At 35.4% G+C, this 24266-nt stretch overlaps 1 protein-coding gene across 1 annotated transcript in view; it reads right to left on the reverse strand.

Moving 5' to 3' along the window:
* The window catches only part of SACM1L (SAC1 like phosphatidylinositide phosphatase), a 98462-nt gene that overhangs the window by 6678 nt on the left and 67518 nt on the right, over window positions 1–24266 (reverse strand). The window contains exons 8-18 of the mRNA XM_077129568.1: window positions 19358–19459; window positions 16503–16588; window positions 15573–15659; window positions 14989–15057; window positions 14819–14898; window positions 5340–5438; window positions 4187–4325; window positions 2088–2157; window positions 1893–1965; window positions 1024–1117; window positions 809–901 (exon numbers count right to left, since the gene is read on the reverse strand). Coding sequence (XP_076985683.1) covers window positions 809–901; window positions 1024–1117; window positions 1893–1965; window positions 2088–2157; window positions 4187–4325; window positions 5340–5438; window positions 14819–14898; window positions 14989–15057; window positions 15573–15659; window positions 16503–16588; window positions 19358–19459 — 992 coding nt within the window. The remainder of the gene's footprint in view (window positions 1–808; window positions 902–1023; window positions 1118–1892; window positions 1966–2087; window positions 2158–4186; window positions 4326–5339; window positions 5439–14818; window positions 14899–14988; window positions 15058–15572; window positions 15660–16502; window positions 16589–19357; window positions 19460–24266) is intronic.

Raw genomic sequence — 24266 nt, forward strand, 5'->3', positions numbered from 1 at the left:
AAAAAGAGGATCTCGCAAAGTCTAGTGAACAAAAGGAATGAAAAAGGGAGAAGTATCAAAAGTGTATGCTGCCTGTTTGGGTGATGGAAAAGTTCTGGCAATGGATGATGGTGATGGAGGCTCAACTTTGTGTATGTAATTGACACCACTGAATTGCATATTTGAAAGGGAAAATTTGGGGTTGTATATAAGTTACCACACATGTACACACATATACCTGTGCACGCACACACACACATAAACTCAGAGAACTCTACTACACAAAGAATGAACTCAAATGTAAATAGTGAGTTAAAGTTAAATACTATAATAATAATTTCATGAACTGTAACAAAGGTATAAAACTAATGCAAAATATTAATAACAGGGAAACCTGTGCATACGAGGGGGGTTATATGGGAACTTTGTACTTTCTCCATGATGTTTCTACAAACTTATAATTACTCTAATAAAAAATAATTTTTAAAACCATACATTGCCTTACATATTACAAGCTTGTCTCTGTACTTCCTGAACATAAGAACACCGAATATTTTCTGAAATGAGAAATCTTCCATATTCCCTTTGCACATATATGTACTCAACAAAAATATGTAAGAAAGACAGCAGGAAAAAGAAAACAAATGTTCTAAAGTTATTTTACTCCTCTTCCTGCTCTTCTCTTTGGGGAAACTTTCATCCTTCCATATAGAAGTATTTATTTTCCAAATAGAGCAACATATACCGTTTTAAATCAAGGAGATTAATACCATCTATATCATTCAGACACAATGTTTTTAACAACTTGAAAAACATGAAGGTTTCTTACAGCCAGGAATTTCCAATCTCTTGGAACACTTAGAGGACTATGAGATTCCAATTCATCCACTGAATAGTTTCCAAGAAATAAGTCTATGGAATCCTAGAAGAGAAAGAAGGAAAACAATAACTTCTCACACCAGATGTGATTACATTATATTACCGAAGAACAAGTGCCACTACTAATGGCCAAAAAAGCGTCAAACTTACAAAATACAAACTTACTTGTCTAAATCCATCAGAAAAGTTGTTCTTATAATACCGTATAAGTGAATTCCAGCCATCCATTATAAGTCCCAACTGAGTTCTCTTCCCAGTTCTGGTTAAAAGATGTTAAGTTCTGAGTTACCATTTTATACATTAAATTCTAACACTGCTTTATGACCCGTAAGTATGTGTTACGGCAAAAACTAGTTACAAAAATTTTTAAAATCATCCCTGTACATATAAAGAGATATGTTATAAAAGAAATCTCCAACAGATCTAAGAAGTGTGTACTCTTTTTCGAAATATTACCAAAGTGGGACATAAAGAGGAAGAATACTCAATTCCAATTGAAAAAAAAGAAGAGGGAAACACACATTCAGGATTAACCGGTATGAAACAACACAGACTATGAATCCTATTTTGCTTCTGGGGAATCTACATAACAGACAAAGACTCAACTGCATTTGAACAAATCCAAAATGCTCTAATCCCTCACTACTCAGAATGTGGTTCTTAAAAGTAGCACCAGACAAAAAAAAAAGTAGCATTGGCACCATTTGGATGATAGACTTTCAGAATCTCAGAACCGGCCCCAGACCTGCTCCTTTTAAAAAGAGCCCCTGGTGATTCTGGTGCACAGTAAGGTTTGAGAAGCTCTAGAGCTGTGGCCCTCAACCCTCACTATGCATGAGAACCACTCGGGGAGGTTAAGAACCCACCAGCACCTGGGCCTTACTTCTCAGCAATCTTCACATGACTGGTCCAAGTGAGGCCCAAGTGCTGGTATTTCGCTGTTGCTGCTAATTGAGAGCTGCCCAAGCAATTCTAATTGCTTGGGACTGTGAACTATTGATCTTGAATGTTATTCTGAAAAAAGCACGGCTTGCCTGGTAAAATCAGTCTTTAAGGCGCCTGTTCCTGCATACTGTTTGGCACAAGCATTTGCATTGTCAGCCCAGGCTGTGGAAAGAAAAAATTTAGAAACAGCTGATAATGATTAAAATGACAACCAGAGTCCTAAATCCAAATGTCACTTTCTTCAAAATATAAGTACCTTTACCTCTATTAAATAAATCACCTACCATTTTTATAAATCTTCTCAAATTCATCTTGTTCTTCAAGCTTTTGTCCCACATGCAAAACTCCTAGTCTCTGGAACAAGAACCACACACATTTTTACGTGTAATGGATTTCAGCAAACGTAATTTAGGAAAAAAAAAAAAGCAGACAGTCCCCAAATTATAGGCACATGGTTCCCGGCTGATGGATGCAGGCATGAGATGTGTTGTTTACACACACAGGGTGCAAGCTCACCATAGCCCTCACCCACCTATGGCAGACAGTGAAGGCTTTCTCCTGAGGGCTCCTTTCCCCAGCAGGCCCTCCCTCTTCCCTTGAGCCCCAGTACCATATCCTGTACCAAGGGACAAGGGCAAAAGGGAAAGGAAAAGGGGAAAAGTGAAAGCTGCTGCTAAGGATCCTGGCCACCACTGCCTCCTTCCCTCCCATCTTTCACCCAGTGTCTTTACCCCTTCTACCCATTTCACAATTCACCATCCCCAGATTTCTTCATCCCCGAGATATCCCCAATTTTACCCCATTTAACAGAGACCCCTTTAAGAATTAGATGACTTCTACATATCTACCCCACAAATTGCACATGTACACAGGCTTCTGCATACAACTTCAGGGGATCCAGGGCTCCCTAAAGCCCCTTTATGGACTGACTTTTGGGGTCCACCAACTACCAGAATCCCAGAATTGGCCTTGATTTCAGACCCTCAACTCTCTCAGAACCACCATTCTATTGCTTACCACAGTTGACACCTCAGTAACTCTGCCACAGAATGGGTCTCCATTCCCACTCAGACACAGCACAAGAGTTACCCACTATGATGTTAAGCTTGAAAAAAACTCTGCTCTCAATGGAAGGGGAGAGGCACAACTTCCAGAGTTCCTGTAATAGCTGGCAATGCTGCTAGAGTAATTCCTGGTTTGTTTTGTTTTTTATAATATTATGTTTTACATGTAAAATAGTTAAATGTAGATTCTTCAACATAGCTAAATTAAGTATGTTTTTGGTAATCAGCCTTGGAACCAAACCATTACTAACATTGTTTCTATCAAAAAATACACTCTAAATTACGTTCAACAGATTGACAAGGATATATATATACCCAAACTGAAGACTACTCAAATAGCGAAATCACTTCTGTGGTTTAGAGCATATTTAACTTTAGGATTAAGAACAATTTAGTCTAAAGGAGGCATTTTATCCCCATAATTCTACCCTGGGTATCATAAAATTGTCATAAACAAAGCTGAATGCTAACTAAATGTCTAAGCAGGAAATCTTTGGGGTGCATTTTGTTTGTCACTCCCAACAAATGCCACAATTTGGAAATTTGGACTCTACACATTAATTCCAAATTACGAAACAGTTTATACCTCTTTTTCTCAACAGCACAATATAAATGGTAAAGCCAAATTGTGTCAAAAACTTTTTAGGTGAGATTTAATCTCTTACCAGTAATAACAGATATAAAAGAAAACAATCTTGAGGTACTACTTTACACTAGTAAAAGAGAAAAAAAAAAAGTTTAAAAAAATCAATGTTGGCAAGAATTCAATGAAATAGATTCACTTATTCATTGCTGGTATCAGGGTAAATTGGTAGGATCCTCTGGGTGAATACTTTCTTTATTCTCTTTAACCAATAATACCAGTTCTAGGTATTAACCCTAAAAAAATTTCAACTTAATAATTATACATACACACACACACACGTTCTTTACGGAGTTACTTATTAACCCAAAATGTAGTGACTTTAAATAGCTTAAAATGCAACCATTAAAAACTATGACTTTGGGGGGTGCACATGTGGTTCAGTGGTAGAATGCTCACCTTTCATGTGGGAAACCCGGGTTCGATTTGCATCCCCCCCAAAAAATTTTTCTTAATTATGACTTCATATAATGCTAGAGGAAAATGGAAAAGCTAAAAGTAGTGCGGTATGTATAAAGACCACGGTATGAAAAATGTGCAAACTCATGGATGGCAATACGCAAAAGCAAAAAGAGTTAAGTTAGTGTTGAGTAAGGTGAATGTTTTTATTACTGTTTCTTAAAGATGAAAGTTCTTTAATTTTACTATTACATTCAATAAAAGAAAAAAACTGCACCTGAAGCTGGGCCTGAAGTGAACGACGAGCTAACAAACTCTGGATCACATTGGTTCTGTCTAGACAATCCATGCAATTGCTGCGGAACACGCCTTCCTGGTTTGTCACCACCTTTCCAGCAGAGTCCACTAGAAAATAACTAAAACATATTTGTATAAACACTCTCATACCAAAGTCAGATGAGTCTACTTAGGACAAACCTCTTATCACATGAAAAGATTCTTGGCCTTAAGAGCCAGTGAATAAGCATTACTTATATCTGAAGAAAAGCAGATTTGAGTAATTGTAGCTGACAACTTCATACGTCTAAAAAAATATATATTTTAAAACCCAGCAAATGTCTACTAGAAAGGTTTTACTATATTACAATATAACTAAAATAATGACTGTTTTTTTGGGTTGCCAAGTTTAAAACTGTCACACAGTGGCAAGGCAAAATGGCATAATGGTATAGATTTCTTCTTCAGTTTTAAAATAAGTAAAGATTAATAAATGCACAGAATATAGTAAATCTGTAAACCAATACTACTTTGGAAAACAATTCAGAAAACACATACAGGAAGTGTCATAAGGATATTCAAACCCTTTAATTCATTGATTCTACTCTCAAGAATTTATTTTAAGAAAAAACATTTAACAAAAGTAAAATCATATATTTATTTAACAGAGAGTGATTCACTGCAGCACTATTTTTTATGGAAGGAAGAGAAAACAAAAGAAATCAGATGCTCAGTGTGAGGAAGAGCATTTAATTCAAACTATTACAGCACAATGAAATACTGATAAGCCATTAAGCACTAATGTTATAAAGACTATGTAGGGTAATGAAAAAATGCTTGTGTTAGAATGTTTAGTAAAAACAATGGAATATAAAACATAAGATGATTTCAAATAGGTAAAAATCTATAAATGTGTGCAAGGTAATTGATAAAAATATGAAAATATTTGGGCTTCAGTCATCTTTAATAATTTAAAAATATTTTTAAGTCTCCAAGTCTCATCCTTCAACAAAAAAATAAAAAATCATAAAACAGATATGCCCTGTTGATTCACTGAACTGTATTTGTAAGTTTGTTCACTAATGCATGATAAATGATTGATGTATATATATGCCTCTTACACTCCATTTCCACAGGAAAGAAAAAGTGCTTACCTTAATTCATCTTGCATTTCTGTAACCTGATCCAATAAAATACTTAGTCGATCCCATCTCATATTTCTACATTCTTTATGGAAGTCAAAGGCAATGTATCTACCAAAAGAAAAAGATATTCAGAAACTGACCAAAGATTACTCATTTCCCTTTTATTAATAACACCCTCATAAGCTGATTCTCTTCTTTATACCAGGCCATACCTATTTCTTTGGAACAGTGGAGTCTCCTTCTTTCTGTGTTTACCACTACACATACATACACACACACACACTCATCCCACCTTCTCACTCTCATACGTATGGGAGAGAGAGAGAGAGACAAAGATATATCTCTATATATACACACATAAATCCATACACATATACAAAAACAAACACACTTCTGTCTTCATATGTTCTTCTAGGGAGCCTCAGGGAGGAGTATAGGAAAAGCACAGGAAGGAATTACAACAAGATGCTAGAGAAGTGGGCTTATATATAGCAATCAAGTAGCTACTGTAAAGAGGCCTTACTCAATTGAATGCCTGGAATATATATATTTCCTACTCCCATGTGTAAATAATAGGGTTCAATCTGTTGTTTTAAAAAAATTGATTAAAACATTCAAAATGGTCAAACTTTATTTGGTCCAAGGAGGATTAGGCTGAGTATCTATCATGTACCAGGGGTTACGAGAAGCATAGTAATAGGATAGCTCCCACTCTGATTAGTTACAGTCCATCCTAAAAAAAAGTCACTTTCCTTTTATCAACATCTATATATCGCACATATACATGGTAGAGATAATTTTGTTTGCCAATCTGAAATGAATTGTTTAAAATTATCTAATATTTAAGAGGCATAATTTAAAAGTTAGAAGATATCTGACAGTGACAGTGTCCTACCATGAGCTGAAGAAAGCCATCTCTTGGAAGGGGAAAAAATTCTCAAAGTCAAGGAGAATGAAGAATGCAGAGAACTTGAGCACCATAGATACATGAGTTGTTCACATATCAAGACAAGTCATACAACAGGGGTACTGGGAGGACATTTCATTTTCATTTTCAAAGTAAAGATTCAGATTGAGTGACTGCTCTCATGTACTCCCTTGGCATCATGAGATTGAAGGCGCATCAATTAATGTGGGCATCTTGAGCAGATGGAGAGAGGGGTTCCTACAGTCTCAATGATTATCTTAGGTGAGAATAGTAGCCTTAGAAATTAACACAATGAGAGCAGAAATAAATGAAATTGAAAACATGAAAACAATAGAGAAAATCAATAAGACCAGAAGTTGGTTCTATGAGAAAATCAATAAGATTGATGGGCCCTTAGCAAGATTGACAAAAAGAAGAAGAGAGAGGATGCAAATAAATAAGATCAGAAATGGAAGAGGAGACATAACTACTGACCTCACAGAAAAAAGGAGGTAATAACAGGATACTATGAACAACTTTACGCTAATAAATACAACAATTTAGATGAAATGGACGTGTTCCTGGAAAGACATGAACAACCAACTTTGACTCAAGAAGAAATAGATGACCTCAATAAACCAATCACAAGTAAAGAAATTGAATCAGTCATTCAAAAGCTCCTTAAAAAGAAAAGTCCAGGACCAGACAGCTTCACATGTGAATTCTATCAAACATTCCAGAAAGAATTAGTACCAACTCTCCTCAAACTCTTCAAAAAAATCGAAGTGGAGGGAAAACTACCTAATTCATTCTATGAAGCCAACATCACCCTCATACCAAAACCAGGCAAAGATATTACAAAAAAAGAAAACTACAGACCAATCTCTCTAATGAATATAGATGCAAAAATCCTCAATAAAATTCTAGCAAATCGTATCCAACAACACATTAAAAGAATTATACATCATGACCAAGTAGGATTCATCCCAGGTATGCAAGGATGGTTCAACATAAGAAAATCAATTAATGTAATACACCATATCAACAAATCAAAGCAGAAAAATCACATGATCATCTCAATTGATGCAGAGAAGGCATTTGACAAGATTCAGCATCCTTTCCTGTTGAAAACACTTCAAAAGATAGGAATACAAGGGAACTTCCTTAAAATGATAGAGGGAATATATGAAAAACCCACAGCTAATATCATCCTCAATGGGGAAAAATTGAAAACTTTCCCCCTAAGATCAGGAACAAGACAAGGATGTCCACTATCACCACTATATTCAACATTGTGTTGGAGGTTCTAGCCAAAGCAATTAGACAAGGAAAAGAAATACAAGGCATCAAAATTGGAAAGGAAGAAGTAAAACTATCACTGTTTGCAGATGATATGATACTATACGTCGAAAACCCGGAAAAATCCACAACAAAACTACTAGAGCTAATAAATGAGTACAGCAAAGTAGCAGGTTACAAGATCAACATTCAAAAATCTGTAGCATTTCTATACACTAGTAATGAACAAGCTGAGGGGGAAATCAAGAAACAAATCCCATTTACAATCACAACTAAAAGAATAAAATACCTAGGAATAAATTTAACTAAAGAGACAAAAAACCTATATAAAGAAAACTACAAAAAACTGCTAAAAGAAATCACAGAAGACCTAAATAGATGGAAGGGCATACCGTGTTCATGGATTGGAAGACTAAATATAATTAAGATGCCAATCCTACCTAAATTGATCTACAGATTCAATGCAATACCAGTCAAAATCCCAACAACTTATTTTTCAGAAATAGAAAAACCAATAAGCAAATTTATCTGGAAGGGCAGGGTGCCCCGAATTGCTAAAAACATCTTGAGGAAAAAAAACGAAGCTGGAGGTCTCGTGCTGCCAGACTTTAAGGCATATTATGAAGCCACAGTGGTCAAAACAGCATGGTATTGGCATAAAGATAGATATATCGACCAATGGAATCGAATAGAGTGCTCAGATATAGACCCTCTCATCTATGGACATTTGATCTTTGATAAGGCAGTCAAGCCAACTCACCTGGGACAGAACAATCTCTTCAATAAATGGTGCCTAGAGAACTGGATATTCATATGCAAAAGAATGAAAGAAGACCCATATCTCACACCTTATACAAAAGTTAAGTCAAAATGGATCAAAGATCTAAACATTAGGTCTAAGACCATAAAACAGTTAGAGGAAAATGTAGGGAGATATCTTATGAAACTTACAATTGGAGGCGGTTTTATGGACCTTAAACCTAAAGCAAGAGCACTGAAGAAGGAAATAAATAAATGGGAGCTCCTCAAAATTAAACACTTTTGCGCATCAAAGAACTTCATCAAGAAAGTAGAAAGACAGCCTACACAATGGGAGATAATATTTGGAAATGACATATCAGATAAAGGTCTAGTATCCAGAATTTATAAAGAGATTGTTCATCTCAACAACAAAAAGACAGCCAACCCAATTACAAAATGGGAAAAAGACTTGAACAGACACCTACCAGAAGAGGAAATACGGATGGCCAAGAGGCACATGAAGAGATGCTCAATGTCCCTGGCCATTAGAGAAATGCAAATCAAAACCACAATGAGATATCATCTCACACCCACCAGAATGGCCATTATCAACAAAACAGAAAATGACAAGTGCTGGAGAGGATGTGGAGAAAGAGGCACACTTATCCACTGTTGGTGGGAATGTCAAATGGTGCAACCACTGTGGAAGGCAGTTTGGCGGTTCCTCAAAAAGCTGAATATAGAATTGCCATACGACCCAGCAATACCATTGCTAGGTATCTACTCAAAGGACTTAAGGGCAAAGACACAAACGGACATTTGCACACCAATGTTTATAGCAGCGTTATTTACAATTGCAAAGAGATGGAAACAGCCAAAATGTCCATCAACAGAAGAATGGCTAAACAAACTGTGATATATACATACGATGGAATATTATGCAGCTTTAAGACAAGATAAACTTATGAAGCATGTAATAACATGGATGGACCTAGAGAACATTATGCTGAGTGAGTCCAGCCAAAAACTAAAGGACAAATACTGTATGGTCCCACTGATGTGAACGGACATTCGAGAATAAACTTGGAATATGTCATTGGCAACAGAGTCCAGCAGGAGGTAGAAACAGGGTAAGATAATGGGTAATTGGAGTGGAAGGGATACAGACTGTGCAACAGGACTAGATACAAAAACTCAAAAATGGACAGCACAATAATACCTAAGTGTAAAGTAATCATGTTAAAACAACTGAATGAAGCTGCATCTGAGCTACAGGTTTTTTTTGTTTTTTGTTTTTTTTTTACTATTATTATTACTTTTATTTCTTTTCTCTATATTAACATTCTATATCTTTTTGTGGTGTGTTGCTAGTTCCTCTAAACCGATGCAAATGTACTAAGAAATGATGATCATGCATCTATGTGATGATGTTAAGAATTACTGATTGCATATGTAGAATGGTATGATTTCTAAATGTTGGGTTAATTTCTTTTTTTTCCGTTAATTAATAAAAAAAAAAGAAATTAGCACAAAAATTCAGAGGTTAGACAACTGAATATCTGATAACTTAGGGCAGCCATTTTTTTCAGGTGAGCATTTGTCTGTTTATATTCTATTTTTAAATTTTTAAACTTTTTTTACTGTATAATATAACATATATACAAAGCAAAGAAAGAAAAAAGCAATAATTTTCATAGCACTCTTCAATAAGAAGTTACAGGACAGATCCCAGAGTTTGTCATCGGCTACCATACCATCCTCTCAGATTTTTCCTTCTAGCTGCTTCAGAATATAGGAGGCTAGAAGGAATAAATATTTTTTTATCATCACAATTGACTTTTTCTTTTTTGTGAAAAATAACGTATATACAAAAAAACAATAATTTTCAAAGCACAGCACATTTAGTGGTAGAACAAATTTCAGAGTATGGAATGGCTACAATTCCACAATTTTAGGTTTTTACTTCTAGCTGCACTAAGATATTGGAGACTGAAAGAAATATCTTTTTTGGCATGGGCAGGCTCTGGGATTCAAACCCAGGTCTGCAGCTTGGCAGGCGAGAATTCTTGCCACTGAGCCACCGTTGCACCATCTAGAAATATCAATTTAATGATTCAGCAATCAAATTCATTTATTAAATCCTACTGTCTCTATATAACTCCACCATCACCTCTGATCTGTTTTTTTGCATGGGCAGGCACTAGGAATTAAACCCAGGTCTCCGGCATGGCAGGCAAGAATTCTGCCACTGAGTCACCATCACACTGCCCTTTCTATCCCTCTCTTTGGAGGTATTTGGGCTAAGGCCATTCTAAGTTTTTCATGCTGGAGGGAGCTGTCAATAATATGGGGTAGGGTGATGGAACTAGCTGATGTTCTGCAGCGGTTGGACCCTGTCATGCTCAGGTTCATGCCAGGTGGTGATACCTGTTTGTCTGGTTGGGGAAGTGCTGGCCTGTTTTTTGCTATGAGGACATTTCACAGAATTAAATCATGAGCACATTGGCTGCATCCACAGCTGATTCCATCTGTAATCAGCCAAGGGGAGTGTCTTCTTTAATGAGTGATACTTAATCTAATCACTGAAAGTCTTTTAAGGAGGATGCAGAAGAGACAGGTTCTCTTCCTGCTTCAGTGGCGACCTCTCGTGGAGCTCATCCAGACCGTATATCAGTATCGTCAGCTTCACAGTCTGCCCTACAGATTTTGGACTCTACGTTTCCACGGTTATGTGAGACACTTTTATAAATTTTATATTTACAAATATTTCCTGTTGATTCTGTTTCTCTAGAGAACCCTAACTAATACAGGCCCTCTAAGTTTCAGGATTTATCTGGTCCAGGGACCCATCTGGAGGTTGTAGGCTTCTAGAAAGGTACCATAGTGCATGGAGCCTTTGTAGAATCTTATATATTGCCCGAGGTTTTCTTTGTGATCGGCTGGAAAGGTTGTGGTTGTGGTTTTGCAAGTTATGATAGGTAGAAATGTCTAAATTGCTTAAGAGTGACCTCCAGAGTGACCTCTCGACTCTTCCAGACACTGATACTTTAGTTACACTTCTTTCCAATCCCCGCTTTTTTTTTCATTAGCTATATATTTATTCTTTTGCCTCTCTCATTAGATCTTTCCCCCTTTTGTAATTGTTGATCCCACAGTGCCAGGCCCAGAATCATCCCTGGGAGTCATCTCCCACGCCTCCAGGGAGACTTTTACCCCTGGATGTCATATCCTATGTAGGGGGGGCAGAATACTGATTTTACTTGCAGAGTTGGGTTTAGAGAGAGTGAGGCCATATATGAGCAACAAAAGAGGTCCTCCAAAAGTAACTGTTAAGCTTCTCTTCTACCTACATAAGTTTCACAAGAGTAAACCTCAAGATTAAGGGCTTGACCTTGATTTGGATGTTCTGAATGTGTGACACAGTATCAGGAGATTTCCTGATGGTAAAGTTTAATAGTTCCATATTTTTTCTTCCACTCTTCAAGGGACTTTGCCAACACATTTTTTTGTTTGTGTGTTTAAACATGGGCAGGCACCGGGAATTGAACCCAGGTCTCTGGCACGGCAGGTAAGAATTCTGCCACTGAGCCATCATCATACCACCCGCCAATACTTTTTGATTATCTGCCTAATATACTGTAGGATGTATCCAGGCATTACATTAAGGTATACAAGATTAAAGGCCCTCATTCTTATTCTGGGCTCACTGTGTTTCAATTGTTCAAATGAGCTATACAGATAGGTTGAGTTAGATTATGCGCTACAAAAAATTTAGGTCCCAGACAAAATAAACCTTTCTTTCTTTGGTCTCGAAGAGTAGGTATGGTTCTAAAATACCAACACTGTCTTCCTTACCCCTGCGTTCTGAATAACTTTAATCGCAACCTGATCGGCTTTGTTCTTATCTCTAAGTGCCAGGTTATCAATCTATAAAACGCCTCTCACAATCCAGAAACAATAATCACCACTCCGCACTACATGTGTCTGCTCTAAAAGCTTACAATCGAGGCCCCTGTTTTCTATTTTTTAAACTTTTTTTATTGTATAGTATAACATATATACAAAGCAAGGAAATAAAAAAGCAAGTTCTCACAGCACTCTTCAAAAAGTAGTTACACAGAGAATGGGTTCAGGAATGGAAGGGAAATGATTCATCGTATATTGTTTTGTACTTTTTGAGTTCCGAACTCAAAAAAATAAATAATTTAAAACTGAAAGAAAAGAAAAGTGGTTACAGGATAGATCCCAGAGTTTGTCATGGGCTACCATACGAGCCTCTCATATTTTTTCTTCTAGCTGCTCCAGAATATAGGAGGCTAAAGGGCTTATATACTTTTTTATCATCACAATCGACTTTTTTTCCTTCTTTTTTTGTGAACAATAACATATATACAAAAAAGCTATAAATTTCAAAGCACAGTACCACAATCAGTTTTAGAACATATTTCAGACTGACATGGGTTACAATTTCACAATTTTATGTTTTTACTTCTAGCTGCCCTAAAATACTGGAGACTAAAAGAGAGATATCAATTTAATGATTCAGCATTCATATTCACTTGTTAAGTACTATCCTCCATGTATAATTCTACCATCACCTTTGATCTTTCCATACCTCTCTTTGGGGTTGTTTGAGCTATGGCAATTCTAAATTTTTGCTATTGGAAGGGTCTGTCACTAATATGGGATAGGGAGATGGAACTAGGGATGGGATAGGGAGAGGCTAGTAGGCCATGTTTTCTCATAAGCATTTTCTAAAGGAAACCATATAATAATTGTTCTTTTGTTTCTGGCTTATTTTGCCTCACAGGGCAGCCATTTTCAAAGGCAACTCCAATGAAAGTACAGTATGAGTTATTTTTAGAGCGCTATGACCAGAAAATAGTCCCAGATTTGTTTAAACAATTTAAGTAACTAATTCACTAGCACCTAGCTGCCTTGGATTCTTAAGCCTGTGATCTTATTCTGAAATTACATTTATATCATCTAAGAAAGAGTTAGTTAAATTTTGATAATGATTTAAGTATATTTTTTATTTCTAAATTCTATAGTCAAGCAATTCTACTTCTTTCCACAATTACAAAGAAAGTCTGAGAGACCTATCACCTTGCACATCTCACTTTTATACCCAATTTCCAAAAGAATTTCCTATTACTAATACTTCCTACCACTTCTCAGAAGTACAACCAAATGACTTTTTTCTTTAAGGCCACTCACCAATCCATCAACTTTAATTCACTTAATTTACCCACTGCAACAACTGGTTAAAAAACCAAAGAGTGAATCAGCCCAATAGATACCTTAAAGACAACAATAATCTACCATTTAACTTCAGGCTTAAACTGAAAGACTGATATTTTCCCTTGCCAGAATACATATTAACTAAAAGTTATTCAAAATATACTTTTTTTCCTATATCCTCTATCTGATGGTATTTAGAAATCATAGAAAGGAAATAATAATAGCTTTGGGATGTTCACTCATTGGCAGTAGGTGTCCTCCAAGTTGCCTAGAACACCAAGGACTTACCTTGGTAATCTATTATTTAAGTTAAGTTCTCAAAGTTAGCTGCCTCTACAAACTCCAAATTCCTCAAGACTCTATCTTAACCAGGGTGTAATATAACAGCCAGTGGATGAATTTTTTCCAGTAAATACATGCCATGCTCCAATCCCAGAGATTCGATTTTACAAGCTTGAGGTACATTCTGAGTAAGCTCCTCTGATGACTCTGAGGCACACTCTGGTTAGGAATTCCTTCTCTGAGTTGTTCAAGGTACATTTGGGCAGGTTCTACTGTGAGGTGAAAGTGGATGGAGTGAGGGCCCGATGAAGTTACTACAGCTTCTGAGTGGACACAAAAGACAAACTCTTCCCCAAGGATTCATTATATTATTCTATTTTTGCATATGTTTGAAATTTCCCAATTTCTCCCAAAAGAACACAGTACCATTTCTTTGGAAAGTCTTCTCCCAACTGCCTGAGTCTACTTCCTATCCTATAATGCCATCCTCACCTCCCACCCCGGTTTCTGACTATAGAAAGTTCCAAATCAGATGATCTGTTATCTGGCACCTTTTCGCAGGGCAACTGTGGATATTTTAGGATTCCCATCTTTTGACAAGGCTGACTGCTGAATACATATACAGGGAGGCAAAGCTCCTCTCCAAAATAGATCACCATGTAGCAGATGAATTGTCCTAGTTTGTGTAAGGCTGGGACCACAGACACCACATGAAATAATCACAAGGAATTGACATTTGTGACCCAATGGCCATAGGGACATAAAGCCTCAATGAAGGAATTCTGATCAGGGACTCAACTTTTACTAAACTCAAATTCAAACTCAATGTTTAGAAGTTATTCTGCAAAATGAAATTATGCCAGTGAAAATTTCAAGCCAACAAAATCATGCCTTGATCTATTATTGAAAAAATTGCAAGCTGAAATATGTCTTGTAAGACCTATGGGTATACAACTTTCTATGTGCACAAAATATGATCCAAAAGGACCTGCAACTGATTTCGATCTAGTGGAGGTACCTGATCATTCCACTTCCTAAGGAAGACACCATTGTTGCAAATGTCTGCTCAAGTGGCTTCTCTGAGCCCTTCTGGTTAACCTGTAAGAAATTAAAAACACCAGTATCTTTCTGCAAATTTATTTAAAAGGAGATGGTAACTTTTTTTGTTTTGTTTTTAAAGAAACATACCAGATTGAGTATGATTTGTTTTCCATAAATAATTATTTGTGAATCAAAATGCCTTTGGAAACCATCCATCTGGGGGTGGAAAAAAACAGAATAAAGTATAATCTTATATACTTTATAAGAATACATCATAGGACTACTTATAAGATTTTTAAAAGGATCTCCTTAAATGTCTGATATCCATATTCAAGGGAATAAGATTACCATGGCTTCTAAATATTCTAAATACCACGTAGCAAGTAGTAATTGTAAGCCATTTTACTCTGAGCCTCAATATTACCATTTCAATTCTGAGTATAATCTCAAATAGAATTCATGAAGTACTCTGAACAGCATAAAAAAGCAAAGCTTACTGAGATCTCTAAAATCTAAATTTGTCAAGCCATTTAATTGGTTTGTTTTTTCACATTTCCGGCATGCCATCTATACAGCTTTCTGATTTAGAGGTTCCTTGTATACCAGAACCAAGGAGAAAGGTCTCAAAGATATTGAATTCTGATACATGGGGGACAAATATGAGTCCTATAAAAAAACTATGTCATTAAGCTTCATTTTTAACCAATGAGAAAAGCCTGGAAGATGCATACATGATTTGCTACTTTGTTGATCAGTGGCAGTGGTTTGTACTTGAGGTTTGGTCTTTGGGACCAGAAAACCGGTATTGATCCTCGAGTCTAAAAGGAAAGAGAGAAATGCGAAAATAAACGTACACATATACACACACACTTGTTTTTCTTAGCTTGTTGTCAGGGATACATATATCAACGTCTTTGCAAAGCAAAAACTAACACAACCTAGCAACTATGAAAGAAGTTACACGTACCCACTCTTAAACTTCATATTTTGTGGGAATACATTTGGAGAGGCTTTTTCTCCCTTCTGATTTTATATATATGGCGCTTGTGTAGTAGACAGCTCTGTGTTTCCCTAAATTCTAAAATAAATCAATTTCTCCATGGGTAGAAAATTAACAAGTTATATCTATTATATAATTTCCCACTATGAAAAACTTAAAAAATGACTTGATTCATTTTCAGATGAAAATGTTTTTGAACACATGAATATGTTTAACTACTATGCTCTGGAGCCATAAGTGATCCACAAGTTCTCAAAGAGGAAATGAAAGAGTGGTATTATCTCACAATGAAGTGCAAGTCAATCGTAAACCAGCATTCTGTCCCTTCATTTTTGCCCTGAACAAGTCTAAAGGGTTTAGGCAGATAGGTGGCATTTAACTTGTTTTTTTCTGGTGGTACTTAATTTTAAGAGCAGGAAACATAAGCAGATGAGTGCCATTTTAATGGATTAACCTTGTTTTATGGGAACTTTTATCCCCACTGTAGACAAGGCTATCACTAAACAACAACAACAACAACAAAAAGAAAGTAAAAAAAAAAGAGAAGGGAAAGGAAGGGAAGGGAATTCTGTGGTATTTCAACATGACAGAGAACTCTGATGCAGCAGAAAAGGCCAAATGGCTGGATCCCTGGCTTTGCCTAACAGACATGGTAACTTGCCTGTACAAATGAAGCCCTGCTCCCATTGTAGTGCACAATTTGTTCTGTTTCTACAAAGTTAGCTGCATGGCCTTCAGAATCAATCCCTAGATTTAAAAAATAAAAGTTAGCTATATTTATTACATAAGAAACATGTCAGATCTCACTAGTTCAGGTTAACTTGGAGAGAAGTAAATATGTTTAAATTAGTGGGAAAATATGTACAAAAATAAGTTTCAAACAAATGCATAGAATATGACCACAAAGCTAACAGATGCTCATTCGTTTAAACAAGCTTAAAGAGGTTTACCAAGGACCTATTAATAAACAGATGAAGTTGGTTGCTATTTATTATAAAAATTATTATACATATACAACGCCTCTAGAAGTGTTTCTCAAATTTAAGCCATCTTTTAAAGAAAAAAAATTGTCAAGGATCACTGAGAGTATGTCCATATATCCCAGTTTTTAAAGTTAAACCCATCAAATTTGGTGCTCATACTTAATAATGCAAATGGCACAGCAGACGCTTATATTAATTTTAATTATCAAAATGAAAATATAAAATTATATATGATGCTAGAACTTCTAAAACCCCAGTAATATATTACATCAAACTGAGTTTGGAAAGCACTGCTCTAGAGTATTATAGTCCTGATACTGGTTAATCCTTTAAATATTTGAAGGATTCCTTTACAATCTTGTTTACATGAGTCATTCTACTAAGAAAGAACTTGCTATGCAATGGCAATTCTCCAGCTAATCCCTAAACCAAATGACCTGATTAACAAAAAGAAATCAATGTGGTTCTAATTGTCCCAAACATTTCTTAACATCCTTTCTACCTATCTCCCAAACGTAATATTTTGAGGTAATACCAGTATTTCTGCTAATATACTATGGCAAAAAAGTACCAGCAGAGAACAAAATTACTCAGTCAAATCAGAAATGAAATGATTTCTCAATACTTTCTAAGATTACTTGTTAGAAGCATGGGCTATACTTACTTATTTCCTACCATAATTCCCATTAAGAAATAAGTTGCACTGGCCATTAGAGAAATGCAAATCAAAACCACAATGAGATATCATCTCACACCCACCAGAATGGCCATTATCAACAAAACAGAAAATGACAAGTGCTGGAGAGGATGTGGAGAAAGAGGCACACTTATCCACTGTTGGTGGGAATGTCAAATGGTGCAACCACTGTGGAAGGCAGTTTGGCGGTTCCTCAAAAAGCTGAATATAGAATTACCATACGACCCAGCAATGCCATTGCTAGGTATCTACTCAAAGGACTTAAGGGCAAAGACACAAACGGACATTTGCACACCAATGTTTATAGCAGCGTTATTTACAATTGCAAAGAGATGGAAACAGCCAAAATGTCCATCAACAGAAGAATGGCTAAATAAACTGTGGTATATACATATGATGGAATATTATGCAGCTTTAAGACAAGATAAACTTATGAAGTATGTAATAACATGGATGGACCTAGAGAACATTATGCTGAGTGAGTCCAGCCAAAAACTAAAGGACAAGTACTGTATGGTCCCACTGATGTGAACGGACATTAGAGAATAAACTTGAAATATGTCATTGGTAACAGAGTCCAGCAGGAGTTAGAAACAGGGTAAGATAATGGGTAATTGGAGTGGAAGGGATACAGACTGTGCAACAGGACTAGATACAAAAACTCAAAAATGGACAGCACAATAATACCTAATTGTAAAGTAATCATGTTAAAACACTGAATGAAGCTGCATCTGAGCTAAAAAAAAAAAAAGAAATAAGTTGCAGTTATTTGTAAAAGTGAGAAAAGGAGAGTGAAAGAGATAGATCTTCATGAAAAGATTTCTAAGATATATTAACATTAAAAAAAGAAAAGGAAAAATCAAGATGGAGAAAAGTATTCATGTTTTAGAACCACTGTGTACAAAAGGAGGGGAAGAAAAACACACACCTGCATGAAAATTATCCTGAAGGATGAATAAGAAACTAACAACTGATTAGATGGCAGGAGTGTGAGAAGTGAGCAGATAAGACCAGGAATGGGAAAGTTTTTTCATTGTATATTTTTGTAAATTTTTTAATATTAGAACTATGTGAATGTGTACTATTCAAATGACTGAATTAAATATTTTTTCACACCAGAAAATCTAGTTATAAGGGAGTTGCTAATTCTAATTCTGGTTCTGTGATCTTGACTAGGTCACTCATTCAAATGTCTTTCTTCCTCTGCTATATCACCCATAATGAGGAAGAGTAACCAAATAACCTCTACAATTTCCTGCTCAGAACTTCTGTAATTTATTTAATGGCCCATAGGATTTTATTCTGATATAATCCAGTAAAAAATAAACAGAAAGGGCTAGAGAAACTCCTTTTCATAATGAAAGTAACGTTTAATATTTAAAAGCTTAAGCTGACCAAATTAGCATGTTGCTAGTACAAAGGCTAGAGAGCAAATGTTCAAATGTAAATGTTTATAAAAGTGGCAGGCATAAAGTAAAATACTGAGCTTTAAGCACAAAGAAATAAGAACAATTCAAGAAAATACTTTATGATATCAAATTTAGGTTACTGAAAACTACAGTTAAATTCAGCTGTGCTTTCAGAAATCCAGCAAATGTGTTAGGTTTCTCTTTAAGCAGGAAGCGGCAGCCTATAGTGTCCCATTACCATTTGCAATGAAATTACAGTAGCAGGAGTAAAGAAAGCACAGAAGACCTATTTAATCATTATTTATGTAGTGAGGCCATCTATCAAATGATAATAAAAACAAATAAAATACAAAAGTTTACATGTCACCATGAGCGAAAAGGGTAGTTAGTTATAGATATGACCCAATAATGAAAATATTAATCTTACCTCTTACATAATACCGCACACCAGCTCTGAAACAACTTCTCCTTGATATGAGAATCCAATCAAAGTACTTCCCATTAATAGAACATGAATGCATAGTAATAACTTAACCCATTAAGAAAAATGTAACATATACAGAAATCATATGTATTTTTTTCAGATTCAATCTTATTTTATTTATTCTAGTAAGAATGACTATGTTTAAGAGTAAAAAGGTCAGAGAATATGCAAATTGTTTTGGATCTTCATGAATATTCATGATTTTAGGAATAATATTCAATTGTGTCCTTCTGTCAAGTCAGTAATCCTACAATGACATATACACAGTAGTTTAAATGGTTTACTATAGTGCTTCTATTTAATAATGTGGATTCCATTCCCTGATATCCACAACCACTTTATAAAAATAAATAAGTATTAACCACATCACCAGAAAACCTACTCCAAATGAAAAACATCAAATTAGATTAATCTTCAAATAGAAATGAAAAAAAAAGGGGAAAGACTAGGCTACTGAAAAAAAACACACCCAGAAATATGCATAATTACAAATGTAAATGAACTATAACAGTTGGTAGACATATGAACATTTACAGATCAAACTATGAATTAAAGATTATCCAAAAACATGCTAAAAACATCTTGAGGAAAAAAAACGAAGCTGGAGGTCTAGCGATGCCGGACTTTAAGGCATATTATGAAGCCACAGTGGTCAAAACAGCATGGTATTGGCATAAAGATAGATATATCGACCAATGGAATCGAATAGAGTGCTCAGATATAGACCCTCTCATCTATGGACATTTGATCTTTGATAAGGCAGTCAAGCCAACTCACCTGGGACAGAACAGTCTCTTCAATAAATGGTGCCTAGAGAACTGGATATTCATATGCAAAAGAATGAAAGACGACCCATCTCTCACGCCCTATACAAAAGTTAACTCAAAATGGATCAAAGATCTAAACATTAGGTCTAAGACCATAAAACAGTTAGAGGAAAATGTTGGGAGATATCTTATGGATCTTACAACTGGAGGAGGTTTTATGGACCTTAAACCTAAAGCAAGAACACTGAAGAAGGAAATAAATAAATGGGAGCTCCTCAAAATTAAACACTTTTGTGCATCAAAGAACTTCATCAAGAAAGTAGAAAGACAGCCTACACAATGGGAGACAATATTTGGAAATGATATATCAGATAAAGGTCTAGTATCCAGAATTTATAAAGAGATTGTTCATCTCAACAACAAAAAGACAGCCAACCCAATTACAAAATGGGAAAAAGACTTGAACAGACACCTACCAGAAGAGGAAATACGGATGGCCAAGAGGCACATGAAGAGATGCTCAATGTCCCTGGCCATTAGAGAAATGCAAATCAAAACCACAATGAGATATCATCTCACACCCACCAGAATGGCCATTATCAACAAAACAGAAAATGACAAGTGCTGGAGAGGATGTGGAGAAAGAGGCACACTTATCCACTGTTGGTGGGAATGTCAAATGGTGCAACCACTGTGGAAGGCAGTTTGGCGGTTCCTCAAAAAGCTGAATATAGAATTGCCATACGACCCAGCAATACCATTGCTGGGAATCTACTCAAAGGACTTAAGGGCAAAGACACAAACGGACATTTGCACACCAATGTTTATAGCAGCGTTATTTACAATTGCAAAGAGATGGAAACAGCCGAAATCTCCATCAACAGAAGAGTGGCTAAACAAACTGTGGTATATACATACGATGGAATACTATGCAGCTTTAAGACAGGATAAACTTATGAAGCATGTAATAACATGGATGGACCTAGAGAACATTATGCTGAGTGAGTCTAGCCAAAAACTAAAGGACAAATACCGTATGGTCCCACTGATGTGAACAGACATTCGAGAATAAATTTGGAATATGTCATTGGTAACAGAGTCCAGCAGGAGGTAGAAACAGGGTAAGATAATGGGCAATTGGAGTTCAAGGGATACAGACTCTGCAACAGGACTAGATACAAAAACTCAAAAATGGACAGCACAATAATACCTAATTGTAAAGTAATCTTGTTAAAACACTGAATGAAGCTGCATCTGAGCTATTGGTTTTTGTTTTGTTTTGTTTTGTTTTGTTTTGACTTTACTATTATTACTTTTATTTTTGTCTCTATATTAACATTCTATATCTTTTTCGGTTATGTTGCTAGTTCTTCTAAACCGATGCAAATGTACTAAGAATTGATGATCATGCATCTATGTGATGATGTTAAGAATTACTGATTGCATATGTAGAATGGTATGATTTCTAAATGTTGGGTTAATTTCTTTTTTTCCGTTAATTAAAAAAAAAAAAAGAGAGAGAAGGGGTAATTGGAGCTGAAGGGATACAGACTGTACAACGGGACTGGATATAAAAACTCAGAAATGGACAGCACAATACTACCCAATTGTAATGCAATTATGTTAAAACACTGAATGAAGCTGCATGTGAGGGCTAGGGTTTTTTTTTTTCTTTCTATTAATGTTTTAATTCTTATTCTGTTGTCTTTTTATTTCTTTTTCTAAATCGATGCAAATGTACTAAGAAATGATGAATATGCAACTATGTGATGTTATTAAGAATTACTGATTGTACATGTAGAATGGAATGATTTCTAATTGTTTTGTTAATTCTTTTTTTAATTAATAAAAAAAAACTAAAAAAAAAAAAAAAGATTATCCAAAAACAGAAATATTTTAACATTTTTTCCTTGAAATAGTAAAAGTGAACTTAAATATGAAAAACAGACTCTCTCCAAAAGCTTTTAATATAAAACTATTTCCTTAACTACTCATTAGAGCATATGCTGTAAGACAATACCATTCAATAATGTAACTAATTCTAAAGGCTGACCTGTCCATTTCATTCCTAGAGAAACAGCCGCACAAGTCTTTGGAGTCTATATACCTCTTACATTAAAATGTCTTTATTGAGAAATATAATAAACAGAGAAGATTATATAATGTATAAATACATTTAAAAAGAATAAAAATTACAAAAACACCTAGGTAACCCTCTGTCTGGCTCCCTTACTGCCTTCCAAGAGGTAACCACTATCCACTCAGTTCATTATACTCTAGCTTGTCTTTCTAGTTTTGCCATTAAATAATTCAGTGTTTAGTTTGAACAGTTTTTTACCTGTCTTTTTGAAAGGTCCTTTATAAAAGGAATTATATGTATTCTTTTCGTTTGCTTTATTTGTTCAACATTATATTCATGAGTTTCATTTGCTGCTATGGCTGTATAATATTCCACTGTATGAATACTACAGTTTTTCTATTCTACTGAACATGGACATAATTCATTTCCAGTTTTTGTTATTATAGAGGTTTACAACAAACATCTCTGCACATAAATATGTGATTGTGTCTCTAATGAAGGATCAGTACTGCTGGGTCACAGAGTCAGAGTACAGTCATCTCATTTTATTAGGAAATGCCAAATTGTCTTGAGGATTACTTTGGCTTCTCATCCTTACCAACATTTGATATTGTCTGTTAATGTTTGCAGACTGGTGGGTATGATATAAAGAGATTTATTTCATTGTTTCAATAGGCTTACCTTTTTTACTTCTTCATTTGTTTGGGTTTGCCCCATGGGTTGCTTTCTATATGTAGCATTTTTTCTTAATGTAATTTGATTCATCTATCATAAAGCATAATAGCATAATAAAATAAATATCTGTGAAGCTATCATCCAACCTAAGAATCAGAACAGTACCAACACCTGAATCCATTTATCTTTTCCTCCTCCATTTCATCTAACTGCCTCCCCACTCATAAGTAACAACTATTCTCTAGTGTGTGGATTATAAAAATTGTACCATGTTATTCATAAACTTCAAGCCCTTGATCCCCACCTCCACCATATTAAGTTTCTAAGGTTCATTCTTACTGCCTAGAGCAGTAGTTTATTCTCTTTAGTGCTGTGTAGTCTATGGAGGGGAGACACTACAAGAGATCTAATTTTTCCGCTGAGGGAACTTGTATTGCTTATATTTTTCTTCTAACAGTGGTGCTGTGAACATACCTCACTAAACCTAATATAAATGTATTCAATATACTAGAAGTGCCAACAAATTCAGAAGTAATGCCAAATTTTCAAAATGGTGGTACTGACTGACATTACCAATACAAGTTCTTAATGATGACACTTGGTATCATCAGACTTAACAGCTTATCTTGAGCTTCCAGTTTGCTCTTCTTTAAAAGCCTCAACACTAGGCAAGAATCTGTGGAGTATTTACTCATCCACTCACCTAACCATCTATTTTGAGCAAGGGCACAAACATGAATAAGGCATGAGCCTGCCCTTCAGCACTAAGTTTAGCAGGGAATATAACTGACTGCCTTATGAATCATCTTCCCCTGATTACAAGACAAATATATATACACACATACACACTTCAAAGAATTCAGAAAATATAGAAGAAATAAAAAATCTCAAATTCCTTCACGGCAATTAGAAGACGTGAATGTTTTTTGAATGCTTTTAAGAAGTTGGTATAAAAAATGATCGACGTGATGTATCATTTTTACTAAGAAGTAATCTGAAAGTTGAAGGTATTCCTATCATGCTGTAAATTTATCATAAATGTGTTAGATCATATTCTAGGTACTCTTAATTGCATATCTTTTATGCCCTGAAAATCTGAAGGCTAATTCAAATTGGTATGTTTTAGAACATTTAAGATGACAGAGGACTGCTTTTAATACAAATCCCTAAAAGCACTACCTAAACACATTTGTTCTTAGTTTATCTTTAGGAGAGCATGGAAAACTCCAGGGAGAAAATGAAAAAGACAAAAACAAAGACAGGATAAAGGAGCTTTCATCGTGAGATTTTTTTATTCCCTCACAGCAGCGGAAAATATTTCTTCTGTTAC

The sequence above is a fragment of the Tamandua tetradactyla genome, chromosome 15 (genome assembly GCF_023851605.1).
Source record: "Tamandua tetradactyla isolate mTamTet1 chromosome 15, mTamTet1.pri, whole genome shotgun sequence".
Classification (NCBI taxonomy): domain Eukaryota; kingdom Metazoa; phylum Chordata; class Mammalia; order Pilosa; family Myrmecophagidae; genus Tamandua; species Tamandua tetradactyla.